Source organism: Aythya fuligula, chromosome 1, assembly GCF_009819795.1.
Source record: "Aythya fuligula isolate bAytFul2 chromosome 1, bAytFul2.pri, whole genome shotgun sequence".
NCBI classification, from domain to species: Eukaryota; Metazoa; Chordata; class Aves; order Anseriformes; family Anatidae; genus Aythya; species Aythya fuligula.
This window is the reverse complement of record NC_045559.1, coordinates 17686-39354: the sequence shown is the minus strand read 5'-3', so window position 1 is coordinate 39354 and position 21669 is coordinate 17686. Positions and strand designations below refer to the sequence as shown.

General features: G+C 44.5%; 1 protein-coding gene across 1 annotated transcript; it reads left to right on the top strand.

Moving 5' to 3' along the window:
* Positions 1-2662: 2662 nt before the first annotated feature.
* LOC116501885 (guanylyl cyclase-activating protein 1-like) lies at positions 2663-7785 on the top strand. Its single transcript, XM_032207512.1, has 4 exons — positions 2663-2860; positions 4994-5143; positions 6492-6582; positions 7605-7785. Exons 1-4 carry the CDS (start codon positions 2663-2665, stop codon positions 7730-7732), a joined length of 567 nt encoding a protein of 188 aa, XP_032063403.1. The 3' UTR covers positions 7733-7785.
* The last annotated feature ends 13884 nt before the right edge of the window (positions 7786-21669 follow it).

The window sequence follows — 21669 nt, the reverse complement described above, 5'->3', positions numbered from 1 at the left end:
TGCATAGATTTGTTGCACTGATTTAATATGCTCCTGACTGTCGTGGTTCTGCTCGAGTGGGCAGCCGAGCTCCACCACAGCCGCTCTCTCACTCCCCCTCCTCAATGAGGAATGGGGAGAAAATATGTGAAAAGGGCTCAAAGGTTGAGATAAGGACGAGAAAATCATGCAGTAATTATTGTAATGGGCAAAACAGACTCGGCATAGGGAGATAGTAAGATTTATTGCTTATTACTAACAAGCTAGAGAAGTGAGAAACAAAGGAAAGAAACCAAAAGCACCTTCCCCCCCCACCCACCCTCTTCCACCTCCTCCCCCCGAGCGGTGCAGGGGAACGGGGGAATGGGGGTTATGGTCAGTCTACAGCACTTCTTCTCTGCCGCTCCTTCTCGGTCACTCTCGTCCCCTGTGCTGTGGGGTCCCACCCACGGGACACAGTCCTTGATGAACTGATCCAGTGTGGGCTTCCCACAGGCAGCAGCTCTTCCAGAACTGCTCCAGATATGGGTCCGTACCACGGGGTCCATCCCTCAGGAGAAAACTGCTCCAACCTGGCTCCCCCACGGGCAGCAGCTCCTGCCGGGTCACCTGCTCCTGCGTGGTCTCCTCTCCACGGGCTACAGGTCTGGCCCAGAATCTGCTCCAGCAGGGGTCTTCCACAGGTGGCAGCCTCTGTTGGTGCAGGGCCACCTGCTCCACCGTGGTCTCCTCCACGGGCTGCAGCGTGGAACCCTGCTCCACCATGGTACTCCATGGGCTGCAGGGGAACATCCTGCTTCACCATGGTCCTCACCACAGGCTGCAGGGGACTTCTGCTCCGGTGCCTGGAGCACCTCTCCCCCTCCTTCTTCACTGACCTTGGCACCTGCAAGGCCGTTCCTCACTCCTTTCACTCTCCCAGCTGCTGTGTGGCACAGTGTTTTTTTTTTTCCCTGTCTTAAATATGCTCTCACAGAGGCGCAAAACAACATTGCTTATTGGCTCAGCTCTGGAAAACAGTGGGACCCTTCCCAAACATGGGGCAGCTTCTAGATCCTTCTCACAGAAACCACCCCTATGGCCCCCTGCTACCAAAACCTTGCCACGTAAACCCACTACACTGAGAAAGTGAATTTATGTACTACTTACATTGTTATACGATGCTAGCCATAAAAGATAAGTACATGGATTGTTTAGTACTGTTAATTGTTTCATCATCTAAAATTACTTCTCTGTGTTTTATTAAAAAGTCTTTATGTTTGAGGGGTTGTTTGTTAGGAAATTACACTATAAAAATAAACTATTACTGTGTTTTAACAGAAACCAGTTTTTGAGGAAAAAACTTGGAATTCCAACCATTCCTAAGTAAAGCAGGTAATTGTCTCTGATTCTTCTGTGCTATTGTTCGGAGCTGTCAGATCTCCTGTCCTGATAGAAGTGAGGCTGCTACAGCTCCATGCTCCTAGGCCCAACTGAGTGCTCTGGCTGCCAGAGCACTCTGCTTGTTCGTGTTGAGGCTGCTGTCAGTTAGCACTCCCAGATCCCTGAATGTTTAATTAGAAGACAAGAGTCTTCCAGCATCCCTAGAACTCTAGAGTTTAATAAGAAGTCAGGAAAGACTGTGCTGATCTGGTGCAGGGCATGCATACTAAACAGCAATGTTTACATTCAACCAGCCCCTTTAGTCCATTTTCCTTCTATTTTGCCATGCTTGTTCCTTCCCAGACCATCTAGACCCATCCCTTTCCCTACCCTTGGTTCCTCCCCTAACCATCTCATAGTCTTGTGCAATCCCCCCAGTGTGCTTGCCATGCAACCCACAATGTTTTCTATGCCCCTGTGCAGTAACTCTCCAGTCAGCAAGGTACTCTGACAATTGACTCATGGTGATGGGTGTCACCTTCAGGCTGATGGGACTGATGGGTCCTCTATGACAGCCTTAGGAGAAGCTGAGGCAGGGGCTTATTTTCTCTTATTAGGTTAATGGGGTTCCCTCCCTATTATTGTCTCTTTTTTCTCCTTCTTGTTTGTGCAGTTGAGTCTTTTATGGGTTGATTGCCGCTCTGTAGTGTTTCTGGGGCTAGCCAGATCAGGAGATTATTTTGGTTCCCTCACCTGCTGTTGTTCTTCTGTGCCCCTTCATGTGTGTGGAGATGATTTTTTTTTTCCCACATAGCCTAATTCTTATGAGGAGACATTTATGTGAATTGTTTTGGTCCTATAGTCTAAATTATTCAAGTTCTCTAGCTGAGAAGACTCTCAAATTCACTTAGAGGAGCAGATCTTCACATCAAATCCCCCATCTTGTAGCTTTTTCCTCTCATCTTCATGTATACTTATATTAATGTTAAAAATAGGGTAGTGTACAAAACCAGTATAGCTCCTGATGTATCTGCTTAACCTTCTCACCCCTTCTGATTTGTCTCCTGAAATAGCAGTGATTTACTAGATTATCTCACACCTTCTTTCCATTCTAAGAAGACTGTTTGTATCATTGAAACTTTCAGGTTTGTAAATCAGCATTTAAGAAGATTAACATTTATAATTGGCTTGGGGAAGGTTAGATCTTTACTTATCTAAGTCTAATGTTGAATGTGGAAAGGAGCAAACGGGCATTGCTGTGAGAGCTACAGGACGAAGAGGATCATTCCTATAACATCCATTCTTCTGAACACACGTACATATGGGGAACAATAGCAGCTCCACAGTGGATGATCTGCAGGCTGTTGAGATCCACCACTGGTACAAAAAGTTCATGACGGAGTGTCCTTCTGGACAGCTGACAGAGCATGAATTTAAACAGTTCTTTGGGCTTCGAGGGCTGGATCCACAGGCCAATGAATACATTGAGCAGATGTTTCGCACATTTGATATGAATAAGGTGAGTTACATAGCAAGAAAATGAAATACCTTGTACTGATTAAAGTAAACCGAGTCTTGCAAATTTTGGGAGTCCCTGTATTTTTTTTATTTTTTCAAAACTGCTGAGGGATGTCAATGTAAAGTAGCAGAATGTAAGGGGCAAGTTAACATGTATAGATAATGGCATAGATAACAACCATAGATAATAGCACCTCATTATCTAACTGCCTTGTTCAAGTTCACCTTTGAATTTTAAGAATTCCTTATAGTGTTTTAATTGGTTTGGCCTTGTTTGACTAGCAAAATGCTAATGGAAAGAGATGATGCTGAAATCTAGAGCTTTTAAAGCCTTTTATTATTCTTCAAAAATATGCATGTTAGATAGTAGAGACTACATGATTCAAAGACAATAGAAATCTTTATAACATTTGTAGAGGAAGTAATTTCTGAGTGACCTCTGGCTGTCTCATGTAAAAAACAGTAGCTCCCATAATGTCTTTAATCATTAAATGCCCCTCATTTTTGCCTGTTTTTTTTTTTTTTTTTTTTTTTTTTTTTTTTTTTTATCTGTATATACTTCATCCTGTGCTTGCAGGCCTGCAATCTCAATGGCAGATAAATTTGCTCATACAGCAACACGGGAAAATTCAGCTCTGCTCCTTGTTCCAACATTCTGAAATAGCCCAAATCAAGGAGGAACTGGGTGCTGAGACATGTGAAACAGGTGGTAAATCTCAGGGTAAATTTTGAAGAAGGAAAGGCTGGGGACTGAGAAAGGAATGGCAGTTTGGACAATATAAGAAAGCATATGGAGTTAAGGAATGCTAAAGAATATTGCAAAATTACTACAGAAAGGTAAGAGAGGAGCAGCTAGACTCCATTAGGATTGCTGAGATATTGTGGTAGATGTAATGACTGCAAGTGACTGCAGACATCAAATAATATTCTTTCTCATTCTAATGTTCTCTGTGCTCAGGATAGTGATGAGAAGCAGTTTTATAAACTAAACCAACACGTTTACAGTTCTTGCACAAGCTTTTCCCTTTACCTCTGTCATTTCTTGAGAAGTTTAAGGATTTGAATATTTGTTCAAAAATTTTGCACTGTTCAAAGTTCCTCATGAGCTCCAAGTTATGCACTGAACAATGTTTTAATAAAAGTTTCAAATTCAAATGAGATCATATTAAGTTAAAGAGCTATCATCTGAAGAAAATGATTTCAAGAGGAATGAAATAAGAGTGTGACAACCAGTGGCGATGGACCTAAATCAGTTAATCTTAGCTTGTTAAAAGCCATTTAATCTAACTTCATTTTATAATCAATGTCAAGGAACAAAAGCACCCAGGGGAAGAGCCACCCTGCAGTAATACAGATATCGACACTGGATGAAATCACCTACCTGGACATTCAGATTCTGAGAACTTTTCTGAGGGCAAAGAATAAAAATTTTCAACTGAGCTATTTTGTAAATTACAATTATCCTCTCCTTCCCATATTGAAAGTTGGTTATCTGTGCTTTCTGTTATTTTGCTCAATGAAGTTATGAAAAATTCATGTAATGGGAATATGGCAATGATCCTGAATGAATATTCTAAAATATTGTGGTCCTTGCTGTAAAACAGTAGTGCTCGGCTAGTCTACCTACATTTGCATTTTACATATATTTACGTGTATTCCAGAAAGGCATCTGACTTTGCCTAAATACCTCAGTAAATAAAAGTTTCATTTTTTTCCTTTGCAATGTGTTGAAGTAGTTACTCAGAATCACTGAGGAACATATGCACTTTATTTTTTTCTGTCTTAACTAATATAAATTTTAGTCAGTGTAAAATCTAGGGATTACGAACCCTTACTGTAAAAAGAGCACTGGCCACAAGGAATGACATGTTCTGTCTGCAATTGGTGATGACAGATTATCCTAGACATGTAATAGATCAGAAGTACAGGAATCCAGATGTTTAGGACATCTTAAAGGCGACCAGAAAATAAGTGTGTGTACATATACTTGTTCTAAAGCTTGTACATACATATGCGTTTCTGTGACATTTGTTTTTCTCTTTTAGCTGTAAATCTACACAGGAATAAGGTAAAGCAGCTCCAGAGACACAACTCCCCCTTTTCCTGTCACAAGTTGGTTTTTGTTTTGCCACAGGATGGATATATTGACTTCATGGAATATGTGGCTGCCCTCAGCCTTGTTCTCCGTGGAAAGATGGAACAGAAATTGCGGTGGTATTTCAAACTGTATGATGTAGATGGCAATGGCTGCATTGATCGACATGAATTGCTCAACATCATTAAGGTGAGTCTCCAGCGGTCCCTCCCCTCCCCTCCCCTCCCCTCCCCTCCCCTCCCCTCCTCAAGAGAAGTTCCACCACACAAGTAGGACTTCTGACATTCCTCACATGGATGATCATGGTTGACATCTGCTATAAAAGCATTTTTTTAGCAGATTTCCCTACAATCTCATAGTCCAATAAGCAGACTTAGCAGTCTTCTTTACCACAATAGCATATATTACTGCATAGCATCATAGAATGTCTTGGTTTGGAAGGGACTTTAAAGATCATCAAATTTCAACCCCCCTGCCATGGCCAGGGACACCTTCCACCAGACCAGATTGCTCAAAGGCCCATCCAACCTGGACATAAATACTTCCAGAGGCAGGGCATCCACAGCCTCTCTGGGCAACCTCTCTTACTGCCCTCATAGTAAAGAATTTCAGAATGTCAAATGCAAAGAATGTTTGACAGTGTTTATTGAGCTTAGTGCACCATAGGGTACTAGAAGGTGGATTAGCAAAAGAACAAGGCGTGTAAGGAAGTTAAATTGTGTCTTTGTATCATGTTTAACTACAGAGGAATCTAGGAAGATTCACACATAAAATAGAGTATTTTCATGCTTTTTCTCAATCAATTAATGTGTGGAATACTTCAAAAATGCATAGCATTCGCAATGATACTAGATAATATGAACTGTTAGCAAGATTTTCTGTGTGGAGCACGAAATCCCAAAGGGCTGCGAGTGATCTTTTTATATCCAGTGCTTCACAGATAGATTTGAATGTTTTGCTTTTAACCTGTCAGATTCTGAAGGGGTAATTTATTCCATCTTCACTTCACACCTGAAAAATGATAATCTAGTTTTAGATTTGGCATGGTTCGGCTGCAGTGGATGCATTGAAACGGGCATCTGTAGAGAGACATTCATGATATCCATCTAATAGTTCTCAGTACAGAGTAAATTGGTCTCCAGAAATGTGTCTATCAATATTCTTCTTTTGTTTAGAGGTAGCACAGATGGTCATCTTATATCTGTGAATATAGATGGCTTAAGTTAGGTATGTCTGGGTAAGTGGCCGTGATCCTGATTCTGCCATATCTGCAGTACCTAAGCTCTACCTAAGCAGATTTAGGGCAGTCCTCTGGTTTTAACTGCTCATTACATGCTCCAGAAGCACTCTTCTTTCGTACCCTTCAGTGCAAACCATAAGGCCAAATGATTTCTGCTGTGTTTTTCCTATGATTATGGCATGGAAAGGTACCATGCATGACTACCTTGTTCTGAATCTATGCCGACAGGCTGCAGTGAAGTAGTCTATTGTTCTGGGAGTCAATAGGCAGCTTCCCATTCTTGCTTTTTTCTTTTAGGCTATTCGGGCTATCAATGGTGGTGACCATGAAACTAGTGCAGAAGAGTTCACCAACAGAGTCTTCAACAAAATTGATGTGAACGGAGATGGTGAGAATGCTATGTCTGTCATCCTACTTAGATAGTCTCAGTGCTAAAGAGAGAGATCCATGTTTTCTTTCTTGAACTTTATGGTTCTTCATTTTATATTTGCTTGTTACATTAATCCAGTTTTCATGAATTTTGCTAAGACACTTTTCTCCTTGAATCATACATAATCACTACTATAGAATTTGTTCCCTGGTACTAATTCTTAGCTACATTTTCTCCACAATAGTTTTGTAGGGTTTGTTTTTTCTTTCCTTTTTGTACGTTTCTATGTAACTTATGTCAGAGGTAGAAGTGGGCTGGGCTATCAGGTGTTCCCAGCTGCTCCTAACTCTTTCAGCAACAGGAGAAGGAAGAACTGGAATTTAATGTTGAAGTTCTGAATTCCTTCACTGAGACTGTTACAGGCTGTACAGCAAGTCCTTTAAGTGCTATGGACCAGTCAGCCAAAAGATACTCAGTGGCACTGTAATCGTTGCATTTCCCTGAGAGGTACTTCTTTCCTTGCTACTTCATGTGCTTATCTTATCATATGCTCTTGTTATTCCAGAAGAATTCTGCTGAGCTGCTTCCCTTAACAAGGTCTTATTGGTCTAGGACAGAAAACCTATTTCTGGCTGGCACAATTTCCTACTGTCACTTCACTTTTTCATGAAAAACAGCAATTATGGGACAGGTTTAGCAGTATGACAGGTTACACCAAAAAGAAGTAGACTAATCCAGCCTTATAAATAGGAATCTATGACCCTGTTCCTTAGCCATAGACTTCTTGTATTTCTTGTAATGTATAAAATTATTCCCTTGAATGTACAAAATATTTCCCTTGGAAGGGAAAAACGTGAGAGTTGGAGTTCCTGGATATTGGCTAAGTTTCAAATAAAATTAAAATGACTCTCAGGCCTCTTGGTGCTTGAGAACAGTGTATGTATACCACATTGTCCCTAATGTCAGATTACTGTACTTTTTTTTACTGTTCAAATGTGGATTGGCATGATTCTGAGGTCTTCTGTTTGTGCCTGACACAGGTGAACTTTCTCTGGATGAATTTGTGGAAGGAGCAAGGAAAGATGAGGAGTTCATGGAGGTTATGATGAAAAGTTTGGATCTGTCACACATTGTGGCCATGATCAACAACCGTCGGCATAGTGTATAAATCAATCTGGGAGAAAATGGTGTGCCAATGGACTGAAGAGTGTACACACACCAGGAAGGACAGAAGTTTTTAAAAAACAAACAAAATTTCCATAAGCATACATATGGAAGTAGGAACAGAAAGAAACTGTTATATGTGTGTACCTGAGTCCATGTTCTTGGACAAGTGTTGAAACTTAGACACACATATGCAGGGGTGGTTCAGAAAAACTGGGTCTGTGTAGCAGTATTCAACTTGACTTCCTAAACACTAAAGGGCAAGTTTCAAGACACAAATTACTTCCTTCTGTGCCCCAGATTGTCACTTTGCAATGGACTAAAGGTAATCCTAAATTTGCAAAGAGCACTGGGAGAAAGAAGTGATGGGCTGTGAAAAATATCAGATGTATACAAAACAAGAGCTACAAATTGTTATCAATGGAAAGAACTGTCAATACATTGTAACATCCCCTGTTCTTGTCATGATACTAGATCATAAACACCAGCAGGCTTGTCTGTTCCAGATGTGCTCATATTTGGTAGTCTCTGATAGCCTTGGTAGCTTTATTTATAAGAGCTTGACAGCTGGAAGAAACATCAGTCTTTAAGGCTCATAATGACTATTCTGTTCCCAGCTGCACTGTCAGTAATGCTGCCATTTGCAGCTTTTTTTGATAAAAGTACTCTTTACCAAACTAGTCAATCGTTTAGGAGCAACTTCAGTAATCAGAGAAAACATGCCAGTCGTGTTCTCAAAGAAAAAGAATTACCTGAGATATCAGATCATTTTTTGCATTCCTTGTAATTCCTACTACTCTTCTCTCATACAACTGAATAAATGACGTATGTGAAGATGATCCTAACTATTGTTGCTTCACACATCCTTATTGGTCTTTTTTTTTTTTATTCTTGGGGAGAAAATCTGAGAAGCAAAAGGCAACTCAGTAAGGTGACTTGTGAATTCTGCTGTTCATGCAATTGTTGAAGTTCATACTATAGATCAGTGTTGCCACGAATGACTATGTGTCTTTGTAGATGATGGGATGAGTAATGTAGCATGGATAGAAGCTGAGCCATGTAGCATGGATAGAAACTGAGCCAACTGTTTCCTGTTCACTAATGTTAGGTAAGGTCAGAATCAGAGGCTCCTTTGAATCTGGAGAGAGAGATAGAAGGTAAGAGAATGCAGGAAAAGTTCAGCAGAGTGCCTATGCCACAGTTGTTTATGCGATTCCTGTGCAGAAGGAAGAAGTTGCAGATCTATAACAAGAAGACTTTAGACATTAGGAGGGGGATTAATCTTGCTTATATTTTAGCTTCCGTGATGTACCGATATATACTGAGCAAAGTGTCTAATCTTTCATCTAAGTCAAGGAAGATTTAGTCAGTATTGTCACTAGAGCTTGAGAGTGTGACTGATCATTTTTAGCCTATGTGCCAATATTTTGCCAAGGGGGCTCACACTCTGGGTCCCAGTGGCATGTACCCATCTGCAGTCTTAGAGCTGCTGAGAAGAATCACAACCTGCATATTGGTAAACATTGTTCAGTTGTCCAGAGGATTATTATGAACATATGCTGTTGGATTCTGCTGTCTCTTTGTACTAAGAAAGACAGACTTTAAAAAAAAAAAAAAAAGAAAAGAAAAAAAAAGAAAAAAAAAAGCACCTCTATTAAACATGTCCTGTACCTGTTACAATTACTCGCTCTATTGTACCTTTGTCACTTAGCTACATGTAAAACTGCATTTTTAGTATCATCTGACATACAGAAAAAAAAAATCTAATTTTAGTTCTTAGGAAAGAAAAGAATTTTTGTAAGTTTATTTGTAATAGATACAAAAAAATGTCCAATATGTTATCATTACACTCAGCTGCAGACATGCACTGTGTTCTCAATTTCTCGGTTTTTATGTCCTTCTGTTACTGGATGATTTCACTTATTTTTGGCTTTGCAGCAAGCATGTTTTTTTGTGAGACCATGCTGACAGTGTATGTGCCTTTGTCAGAACCTACAGGGAAGAAAACTGAGGGTGTGGGAAAGAGGAAATCTCTGTAAAGGGGACGATGGTTGTTTTCTAACCTATTTGGCTTTCTTTGTATATAAAGGATTAAAAAAAAAAAAAAACAACCAAACAACCAAACAAAAAAACCCACAACAATAAATCTATCTTGGAACTGTTACCTTTGTTAGAAAAATAGAATCACAGAATCGCAGAATCACAAAATCACAGAAGGTTAGGGATTGAAAGGGACCTTGAAAAGGTCATCTAGTCCAATCCCCCTGCCAGAGCAGGAATACCTAGATCAGGTCACACAGGAATGCATCCAGATGGGTTTTGAATGTCTCCGGAGAAAGAGACTCCACAACTTCTCTGGGCAGCCTGTTCCAGTGTTCTGTCACCCTCACTGAGAAGAAGTTTCTTCTCTTATTTAAGTGGAACTGCCTATGTTCCAGCTTGAACCCATTGCCTCTTGTCTTATCATTGCATATCACTGAGAAGAGCTTGGATCCATTCTTCTGACACTCACCTTTATGTATTTATAAACATTGATGATGTCACCCCTCAGCCTCCTCTTCTCCAATCTAGAGACCCAGTTCCCTCAGCCTTTCCTCGTAAGGGAGATGCTTCACACCCTTAATCATCCTTGTGGCTCTGCGCTGGATTCTCTCAAGCAGTTCCCTGTACTTCTTGAACTGAGGGGCCCAGAACTGGACACAATATTCTAGATGTGGTCTCAGCAGGGCACAGTAGAGGGGGAGAAGAACTTCCCTCGACCTACTAACCATAGCCCTTCTGATACACCGCAGGAAGCCATTGGCCTTCTTGGCCACAATGGTGCGTGCTGGCTCGTGGTCATCCTGCTGTCCACCAGGACCCCCAGGTCCCTTTCCCCTAACGTCAATCCTTAACTTATACTGATATCTGGGGTTGTTCTTGCCCAGATGCAGGACTCTACACTTGCCCTTGTTGTATTTCATTAAATTTCTCCTTGCCCACTTTTCCAGCCTGTCTAGGTCTCGCTGGATGGCAGTGCAACCTTCTGGTGTGTCGGCCACTCCTCCCAGTTTAGTGTCATCAGCAAACTTGCTGACAGTGAACTCTATTCCCTCATCCAAGTTGTTGATGAATATATTGAATAGTACTTGTTCCCATACTGACCCTTGAGGGACTCCACTAGATACAGGCCTACAACTAGACTCTATTCTACTGACCACAACTCTCTGTTTTCTTTCCGTCAGCCAGTTCACAGTCCACCTCACTACCCGATTGTCCAGACCATGCTTCCTCAGTTTAGGTGAGAGAATGCTATGGGAGGCAGCATCAAATGCTTCACTGAAATCAAGATAGACCACACCCATTGCTTTACCATCATCTATCCACCTGGTTATGTCTTCATAAAACGCTCTCAGGTTGGTTAAGTATGACTTCCCCTTGGTGAAGTCATGTTGACTGCCCATAATGACCCTCTATCCTTGATATGTCTAAAGACAGTGCCAAGGATAAGTTATTCCATCACTTTTCCAGGGATAGAAGTGAGGCTGACTGGTCTATAGTTACCTGAGTCCTCCTTCTTGCCCTTTTTGAAGACTGAAAAGAGTGACATTTGCTTTTCTCCAGTACTCAGGAACCTCTCCCGTTCCCTATGACTTACCAAAGATGATGGAGAGTGGCCTAACAATGACTTCTGCCAGCTCCCTCAGCAACCACAGGTGCATCCTATCAGGACCACAGATTTATGGAAGCCCAGATTACTTAATTGGTCCTCATCAACCAAGGCAAACTCCTCCTTTATCCTGGCTACCTCTGGGGACTCAGGGGTTTGGGGCTCCTTAGGAAAGCCTCCAGCAGTATAGACAGAGACAAAGAAGCACTGGACTTTGCCCAACAGTTCCCTGTTTAACCATGCAGGTCTCCTGGCTCCCTTTCTTGACTTCCTACGGGTTGGGATGCTCTGATCTTGAGCTCGGAAGAAGCAGTCCGAGATGGATGGCTGGGCCCAAAGAGTTGTGGTGAATGGAGTCAAATTCAGTTGGAGGCCAGTCACTAGTGGCGTTCCCCAGGGCTCGATACTGGCGCCAGTCCTCTTTAATATCTTTATTGATGTTCTGGATGAGGGATTGAGTGCACCCTCAGTAAGTTTACAGATGACACCAAGTTAGGTGCGTGTGTCGATCTGCTCGAGGGTAGGAAGGCTCTGCAGGAGGATCTGGATAGACTGGACCGATGGGCTGAGGTCAACTGTATGAATTTGAACAAGGCAAAGTACCAGGTCCTGCACCTGGGGCGCAATAACCCCAAGCAGAGCTACAGGCTGGGAGATGAGTGGTTGGAAAGCTGCCTGGCGGAGAAGGACCTGGGAGTATTGGTTGATAGTCAGATGAATATGAGCCAGCAGTGTGCTCAGGTGGCCAAGAAGGCCAACAGCATCCTGGCTTGCATAAGAAGCAGTGTGGCCAGCAGGTCTAGGGAAGTGATTGTCCCCCTGTACTCGGCTCTGGTGAGGCCGCACCTCGAGTACTGTGTTCAGTTTTGGGCCCCTCGCTACAAGAAGGACATCGAGGTGCTTGAGCGAGTGCAGAGAAATGGCGACTGAAGCTGGTGAGGGGTCCTGGAGAACAAGTCCTACGAGGAGCGGCTGAGGGAGCTGGGCTTGTTCAGCCTGGAGAAGAGGAGGCTCAGGGGCGACCTTATCGCTCTGTATAGGTACCTCAAGGGAGGCTGTAGCGAGGTGGGGGTTGGCCTGTTCTCCCACGTGCCTGGTGACAGGACGAGGGGGAATGGGTTTAAGTTGAGCCAGGGGAGTTTTAGGCTAGATGTTAGGAAGAACTTCTTCACTGAAAGGGTTGTGAGGCATTGGAACAGGCTGCCCAGGGAAGTGGTGGAGTCACCATCCTTGGAAGTCTTCAAAAGACGTTTAGATGTAGAGCTTAGGGATATGGTTTAGTGGAGGGCTGTTAGCGTTAGGTTGGAGGTTGGACTCGATGACCTTGAGGTCTCTTCCAACCTAGAAAATTCTGTGATTCTGTGATTCTGTTTGGTTTCTAGGAGTGTGTGGCATTCTTCCTGTGCTATGCGACTGATTGTTGGGCAGGAACATTCCAGCTCGTGTGTCTTAAACAATGTAGCCTGTGTAGTGTGTGTTGTGTGGTGCGGGCAGAGTTTGCTGCGGTGCTGTGAGTGAAGAATCTCAGAGCTGGTGAGCAGATGAAGTAACAGAGCTGGGAAGAGAGAGGTATTGCAGCAGGTACACTGTGGCTGTGAGGCGTCTCTGAGTGTGCTTTTTTCTTGTCTCTGCAGGTGCTTCATGCAGTCGTGGACAGGGAAGGCAAATCCCCGTGTCATGCAGCAGTGAGGGAAGGTGAGTGCTGTAAACCTGGTCATTCCTTATCTGCAGTGAAGGGAAGATGCTCAGGTGTTTCCCTGTGAGGGTCCGAGGTGAGGCTGTTTGGGATAGAGGAGCAGTGTGACAGGTGGTTGCTTGCTAGCACAGTGGTTGTTTTGTCCTTTTGAGTTCCCAGGTGGTGTGGATGATGCTGGCCGCTCCTTTTGAGCTTGGACCTAATTTGCAGGTACAGAGGCAAGTGGATTGCTGTTTTGAAAGGATAAAACTAAAGATGGGGTCGCTTATGTTGTTGAGGGATGGGTGCTACTGCAGTCAGCTGAATGTTTATCTTCTGCCTGTGTTTTCCTTTGTTCAGGCTGAAATGCAGTGTGCAGTGCAGGACGTCACGACCCGAGCTGCCTCTGCAGTGACTCTGGAGCATGATGAACAGAGGTAGCTGTTATTTTTGGGGTCTTGTTGTCACTGCAGTTATTTTCCTACATCCAATAGAGTATAATTCCAGTTTGCCTTTTAGAGGTGCTATAAGTGGGTAAAGAGAACAGGTGGAAGCATCTGCCATGTGGGGCAGGAAGGTGGCTGAGGTACAGGAGGGGATGAGAGTAACTGTCCTAAGGGTGCTGTGGCTTTTGCTGCTGCGGTTGCTTTCTCTCCTGTTTATCAGGTGCCACAGACAATTTGGTCTGAGATAGCCTTTAGAAGACGAGGAAAGCATGTATCTGAAATGCTGTGTGGTTCCTGAGAAAGGTGTTGTAGAGAAGAAAAGCTTTCAATATTGAAAGGTGAAGCAAAAGCATGGGGATTGTTGCTTCTAGAAACACCCCAGGTCTCTTGTCTGCACTCTGCATGCTGTTGTGCTAAGCCATATAAATAAGTAAATAAACCACAGCTGCTGCTCCTCCTCTTCCTACTTTCTTGTGCTTTGCCCCTGCACTTTCCCAGGTGATTGGCTCTGGTTTCCAGTTGGGGCCTAATGGTAACTGAGTCGCAGGCATCCCATCAGAGAGCTCATTCTGCCTGGGCTGCTCTTTGGGGTAAGTGCTTTGTTTTTCCTTCAGTCAGTTGCAGGGTTCTTTAGGTGGGTCAGAGTCTATGGACTGATGCGTTTTCAAGTAGAAACCGGTACGCATATCTTTTTGAGGTGGCAACTGGTAGGATCTGTCATAGTAAAGCAATCTAAGTAGTAGGTGCCTGTATTGCACGCAGCTCTTCCTCAGGTGAGTAGTTATTACAGCAGTTTTACGGATAGTATGGCGATGTTATTTTGTGTTTGCTTTGTGTTTCTGGGTCCCTTATGATTTTTGCAGAATTACAGGGCTTTTTGTGAGTCTTTGCCTATATGTCAAATCTTATCAAAGTCACAACCTTGGTGGCAAAGTGATGGAGCAGGGTTTAGGAGAAATGCATCATCGAAGCTCCCTGTGTGAGCGTGTATCTGAAAATGGCAGCATTGGGCATATAAGCGGTGGTCTTTCTCAGGGTTAGGGGCGGTTTGTTATATTTCTGGAGCTTTTGCCTGTGTGTTTGCTGTCTGTTGAGTCGTTAGACCATAAAGCCTTCTAGGCTTTATGTGCATGGAATTCACATATTTGAGGTATGTTTATGAGGGGTTGCCAGGTACGTTGTTTTTGGGAAACCGTGGGGTACGGTTTCTTGACCGCGTAAGTGCAGTACTGCCAAGAGACTGAGCAGGGTCACCTTCTTCATCACTGAAGAATAAGTCTGTTTGGGCACATTTTAGCGCGGCGCCGCCCGGGCACATTTCTCAGTTGGAGCTACTGAGCAGGTGAGTTAAAGGAACCGGGAACAGGGAGGTATTGCACAATGATATGTTGCATTAGTAGTAGTGAGCATTGTGCAGGACGTGGGTATTAGCTCTGGCATGCTAGTGAATGCTGGTTCTCTGTTTTTGCAAGTGATGATGAACCTGCTTGACGTAATTCCATTTGAAAAAGTTCTAGTTACTTGACTGGTCGTGTTGTCCTTTGAATATTAAAAGCTGCAGCAAAAGCATGAGGATTGTTGCTTCTAGAAACACCCCAGGTCTCTTGTCTGTTCTCTGCATGTTGTTCAGGTAAAGCAGATTTAAAAAAAAAAAAGAAAAGAAAAGAAAACCTGCTGCTCCTGCTCTGCTCCTACTTTCTTGTGCTTTGTCCCTCCCCTTTACAATGTGATTGGGTTTGGGTGCGGGGCAGGGCCAAATGGTATATGAGCCCCAGGCATGGCATCAGAGAGCTCCTTCTGCCTGGGCTGCTCTTTGGGGTAAGTGTTTTGTTTTCCTTCAGTCAGTTGCAGGGTTCTCTAGGCAGGCTGGAGTCTATGGATTTCTGGATTTCTAAGTCCTTGGAATTCATTTAGTAGAGGGATATTTAGTAGAGGTTGCTGGCTTACTGTTCTTTGGGATGGTGGGATACGCTTCTGTTTTTGAGCTATAATTTAATATTTAGATGTATAAACCTACTTGTGTAATTTTCCAGAGGACTAAAACCAGCTTCATTTCATGCTACATGTGGCTTGGCAGTGTAGATGCAGCATTACCAAGAGCCTGAGCAGGGTTGTATCAGAGTCTGCTCTTTCCTCTGCAAAGGGTATGTCTGTGATTACGCCTGCAGGGGCTGCTGTGCGTGCACGTCTTTTTGGCACTTATGGATCTCAGATGGTTTTTTTTGGTTTTTTTTGGTTTTTTTGTGTGTATGTTCTAAGGTTTTCGTTTTTTGATGGGCAAATAGTGTGTGTGCTGAGCGTGGTTGGCAGGAGGAGGTGGGGAGCTGCTCAGGACTGGTAGGTTTGGTTTCTCAGAGTGTGCGGCAGCCTTCCTATGCGACGCGACTGATTATTGGGTGGGAATGTTCCAGTTTGTGTGTCTTAGCCATTGTAGCTTGTGTAGTGTGTGTTGTGTGGCCCAGGCAGAGTTTGCTGTGGTGCTGTGAGTGAAGAATCTGAGTTAGAGCTGGTGAGCAGCTGAAGTACAGGAGCTGTGAAGAGAGAGGTATTGCAGCAGGTATGCTGTGGCTGTGAGGTACCTCAGAGTGTGCGTTTCTCTTGTCTCTATATGTGCTTTGTGCAGCTGTGGACAGGGAAGGGAAATCCTCATGTAACGAAGCTCTGTGGGAAGGTTTGTGTTGTCAGCCTGGTCATCCCTTATCTGAAGCAAAGGGAAGACGCTCAGGTGTTTCCCTGTGAGGGTCCGAGGTGAGGCTGTTTGGGATAGAGGAGCAGAGTGGCAGGTGGTTGCTTGCAAGCACAGTGGTCATTTTGTCCTTTTGTTTTCCCTGGTGGTGTGGGTGATGCTGGCCGCTCCTTTCAAGCTTGGACCTAATTTGCAGGTACAGAGGCAAGTGGCCTGCTGTTTTGAAAGGTTAAAACTAAAGTTGGGACCCTTTTGTTGTTGAGGGATGGGTGCTACTGCTGTCAGCTGAATGTTTATCTTCTGCCTGTCTTTATCCTTTGTTGAGGCTGAAATGCAGTGTGCAGTGCACAGTGCAGGATGCCTTGACCCGAGCTGCCTCTGCAGTGACTCTGGTGCGTGATGAGCAGAGGTAACTGTTGTTTTTGGGACGCGGTTGTCACTGCAGTTATTTTCCTACATCCAATAGAGTAAAATTCCAGTTTGCCTTTTAGAGGTGCTATAAGTGGGTAAAGGGAACAGATGGAAGCATGTGCCACGTGGGGCAGGTAAGTGGCTGAGGTACAGGAGGGGATGAGAGTATGTGATTTTTTTTCTGGGGATGAAATGGACTCAATTTTGTTGGTGTATAATGTGTTCTGCTCCTAGATTTTTCTTTCAATGTGAAGAAAAGTTTGAGCTAATTCCAGGTAAGAAAGTTCCAGTTACTTGCTGGGTCGTATTGTCCTTTTAATATTCAAAGCTACAGCAAAAGCGTGGGGATTGTTGCTTCTAGAAACACCCCAGTTTTCTTGTCTGCACTCTGCATGCCGTTGAGCTAAAGCAGACTAAAAAATAAATAAATACAGGAAACACACACACAAAAAACAACAATAAAAAAAAACAAACACCATTGGCTGACTTGTTGTGAACGCAATGATCATTTAATCCCTTTGTTTTCCCAGGTGGTGTGGATGACACTGGCTGCACTGTTGGAGCTTGGACTCGGAGAGGAACAGGTGAGCACAATCGTATGTTGCATCAGTAGTGGTCAGCATTGTGGAGAAGGTGAGCAATGGGGCCGGCATCCTAGTGAATGCTGGTACTCTGTTTTTGCAGCTGATGATGAGCCTGGCAATTGACTAAGATGACAATCAGTGCCTGTGCGTTTCTTGAGGCGGAGGGAATTTACCATTCAGCAATCTGAGAGCTAAGCTGGGGGGCACCTGGTATTTGCATATCTGGGGTGGCTAATGGGAGCTGGGAGTCAGAGCAGCATGGAGCCAGCTGGCTGCCTAGACTTGGTGCCACGGTGAGGGTGGTTCAGGCTGGGTCATGTTCAGGCTGCTTGTGGCTGGGTCACCAGGCTAATAGAAGCAGCGGGATTATTTTGTAGCGTGAGTGCGTGCGCCAGGCAGGACAGTTTCCTTCTGTTTGTCTGCCTTGTGGTGTTGCTTCTGCAGTGTCTGTTCTGTGCTTCTCGGGTCTTGATGTCCTCCTAGCTTTTTACACTGGACTGACCAGACAGGCGACTTGGTAGCGGTGCTGAAGGGCCTCAGTGATTGTTTTGTCGTCATGACTCTGATCTGAGCACTTCTTGTGTTGCAGTCACTGCTTAAAGAGCAGGTCTGTTTCAGGTCTTGTGCATCGTATTTGGTTTGAGATCGCGTCTGTTTCCATCCTCACTCTTGCAGAAGTCATCTGGGCCGCATCAGGAGCTCTTGCTTGGGAATTGATTTCCTAAGCTTTGTCTTATGGGGTTTTCAGTCCCCATCCTTCTGGTCTCTTGTCTTGAAGGCAGGCTTTTTAGGCCTCCATCATCCCAGTTCTGGCAGTTGCTTCCAGTCGCGTGTCGTGACATTTGAGTCTCTCCTAGGGTCTGGTGCAGAGCACGTGTTCTGACTTGCTGTTGCCATAGGGCTTCCCTCCGGGGGTCACTTTTTCTTGCGCCTTGTGTTGTGTGTTTTGTTTGTAGTGTTTGTGGCGTGGCTGTGTGTGTATGTGTTTGGTCTGGAGCTGTCCTGCCTGGCAGTTAGTGATGACAACTAACGTGGCAGTGCATGGGTGTACTAATACATTGTCTGGACTGTTTAGGCAAAGTCATCTGGTCTGCCTCTGGGCACGTGCTGAAGGGCAGCTGTCACAGTATATCTGTTTGCGCACAACTGCTTGTTTACCTCTATTCATTTAATAAATTGTAAAATTTAATTGCAATCCAATTTGGGACCCAGTCATGTATGACAACTGGGGGCTTGTCCAGGAGGGCTTTGGTTCCTGAATTCTTATTTGATCTAGGAGAGGCGCCCCACCTTTTGGTGGCTGCTGTTCAAGTCAGGTCGGGACTAATGGCGTCTTGAACCTGAATAAAGGTAAGCAAAGGTTTTGATTTTTTTTCAGCTCCCTTGCTGGCTGCAGCACTATATTTTGCCCGTAATTCTGCGTGTGAAGATCTGAATGAAGACAATGGAGTCATAAGCGTTTAAAGCGTATACTGTTCTGTTGGGTGGGTTTCGGTTGCCTGTGTGTGTAAGAGTGTGACTGAGACGGAATTCAGTTCCAAAGCGATTGTGGAGGTCTTCTAACCACGGTTCCAATCTCCTGCTAGGGACTTGGCCAGTGAAGGACCAAAGGGATTCCTATAGGATTTGTGGGTGGGTGATAGATCTTAAATCCTCTGTAAGACACTCTTATTAAGATAACCAAGGGCTGTGGGAATTGCCACAGTAACATTCCTAGATGGGTCAGACAAAATCGAAGACCAGGGACCAGAAGAAAGGGAGCAAATTACCAGACATACCACCAGAAAGTCCATTAGGAATAATGGTTAGAAATTGGAATGAGAGGGGCCCCAGAAAAGGAAAAAGTAAATAAAAAACGGTCCAGTATTGTGTGATGGAATGGCCAAAGGAGCCTTTAAGACCACATGTCTTTCAGCCTGCTTTTGGATCCTTTGAAGACTGTATTTGTCAGGCCTTAAATACACATGTTAATTCGAGGGAACCTTTTTGCCGGGAAGAAAGTGATTATGTAGGATTATGGATCAGGAGGACTTCATGTCCTTTTCCAGCCTCAATATTTACACTAAAAGCAGGTAAGAAATTTGAAGAAGAAGAAGAAGAAGAACAGGAAAAAGAAAAAGATAATAAACGGGAGCCGTTGGATAACCTACTATCTCCATATCCTAACAATTCACCTCCGGTGGCTGTGGTATCTCCAGCAGTACCACCGTTGCCCCAGCTTTCAACACCATCAGCACCTGAATGAGACTGACCACCGGCTGCATGCACGAGAAGTAGGACTGCCGTATCTGAGAGAGCTCCTCTATATCCCTTAAGGGAGGTAACTGGTGTGTAACTGGGTTGGAGTTTTAACAGGGTTTTAATGGTTTCAGGGTTAGCGTGTTAGGGTTTTAGAGTTTTTTTTTTGGAATGGAGTGTTGCTATGTTTTTTAGGGTTAGGGTCCTAGGGTTTTGTTTTTGGTCAGTTACTTAGGGTTAGTGTGTTAAGATCTTTTTTTTTTTTTTTTTTTTTTTTTCAGGTTAGGTTCTCCAGGGTTAGGGTTTTGAGCGTCCTAGTTTTTTGGGTTAGGGCTTTGGGTTTTAAGCATCCTAATTTTTGGGTTAGGGTTTTGTGTGTCTTCATGTTTTCAGTTTGTGCTTAGAGCGTCCTAAAGTTTAGGGTTTTGGTTTGTGTTTTGAGCGTCCTAATGTTTAGAGTTAGGGTTTTGAGCATCCTACTGTTTTGGGGTTAGGGCTTCAAGCGTTCTAATTTTGTTGTTTAGGGCTTTGAGAATCCTAATTTTTTGGGTTTGGGTTTTGAGCGTCTTAAGTGTTTGGGTTAGGGCTTTTAGGCATAGTACTTCAGGGGTTTAGCGTGGTAAATAGGTTGGGTTATGCCTGTAGGGGTTTCGAAGTTTTTTAGTGTTAGGGCTTGAGGCTTTTTTGAAAGGCCGGTAAGCGCTTGGTTTACAGTGAGTGCCGGTAAATGTATTTCTCGAACTCTCGGCCTGTGATTGGTCAAGCCAGCTGCCTGGGGAATGCTGGTAGGCGTAGTTTTCCGGCACTGGGCTTCCGGGAGGCCATGCTTGTTGCATGGCCTGTTTTATCCAAGGGTTGACTGGTGGTGCCCAATCTATGCGCCCGGCGGTGCATCTCGTAATCCCATTTTTGTTCTTAAATGTTTGGAGCGTGACAAGGAGGAAGGTGGCGGCATTATCTAAGTGACAGTTTAGAAGTTTGGATATATTTGCTGTGGTGTTCGGTCGGTTTCCCAGGTATTGGGGGAGAGGGGCTGACCGATTATCAAAGAGGCAGAACGGAGGGAGTCGCGTCTGCGGTGGTTTGGGCTTGAGCCCCTTGGAATTTGGTTAGAAGGGGGAGAGCGAATTTATTTAGGCCTCAATACCTTTTCAAACCCCCATATTGATGGATCCGTAGGAGTGATGCCTTGTTTTGTGTGAGCTTGCTAACAAAGTGCATGAGAAAAACTGGCACTCGGCTTGAATTTCGGTCCTGCTGAAATGTAAATTTTGTGGAAAAGGTGGTATTGTTTGTCTAGAAGACGGAGGGCTGAGTGCTTCAGGTGTCCTCCCGAAGTCCTGTGGATTTCTCATTGGAACGGGGCTCATCAATCATCTGAAATAGTAACGTTTGTACGTGGACAGAAGAGTTGAATCCCAGAGAACTGGGACATTTGGGAAGAAGATTAGGAAAAGAGAGTAAAAACCTGTCGCTGGACCCCCAGTCACTGGAGCCCCAGGTGTGGCTAATGAGGGTGGGTAGTGATCTGGGCAGCCCCTCCTCATAAAAGGGCTGCACCTGGGTGGGGGTGGCAGCTGCGGGGCTGGTGGAGGAGGAAGGCGATGAGGGGGCTGTAGTTGCAGTTTGTCTGCCTTGCGGCCCCTCTGCTGCTTGGGGCAGCCAAGCTGGGTCCGGAAAGGTCTTTAGAGAAACCTCGGAGCACGGTGAGCTTACTGAGCATTGCTGGGACCGTGGCAAGGAAGAAGGTGCGTGCAAGCAGGAGTTCCTGGGATCGTGGAAGTCCTGGGCAGCAGGGCTGCCTGTGTGCTGAGGCTGGGTGGGGGAGGACTCGCCGAAAGCTGGGGTGGGCGGGTGGGCGCGCGCAGGCACAGCGAGCCCCGTATGCGAGGAAAGCCCCGCACGTCTGTGCACGTGCTGTCATTCTTCGTGAATCTGAGCGACTCTTCCTGTAACGCCCTTGAGTCGACACACGGCAACTGCAGACGACATGCAGCATTATACAGCAACTAACATTGTACGACCCAAAGGACTGCCTGTTCTCACCCCAGATGCCCTTGAGGGTTTTCACACTGCCCCATACTTCTGCATCAGCTGCCAAGCACACCCACGTCCTTGAGCAAAAGCAGCCCCATGGACGGCTTTGCCTTTGCCTGAGGCAGGCATAAGTCAGACCGTCTTCACCAGTATGGCTTTTTTTTTTTTTTTTTTTTTTTTTTTAATATGCACTGCAAGGACTTTATCCCTTTCTC

What these genes read in the sequence shown, in the direction of transcription:
- LOC116501885 (XM_032207512.1), top strand. Translation starts at nt 2,663, where the DNA reads ATGGGGAACAATAGCAGCTCCACAGTGGATGATCTGCAGGCTGTTGAG. An exon ending in AATTGCTCAACATCATTAAG is followed by an intron (nt 5,144 to 6,491) that starts GTGAGTCTCCAG and finishes TTTTTCTTTTAG; the next exon opens with GCTATTCGGGCTATCAATGG. An exon ending in AATTGATGTGAACGGAGATG is followed by an intron (nt 6,583 to 7,604) that starts GTGAGAATGCTA and finishes TGCCTGACACAG; the next exon opens with GTGAACTTTCTCTGGATGAA.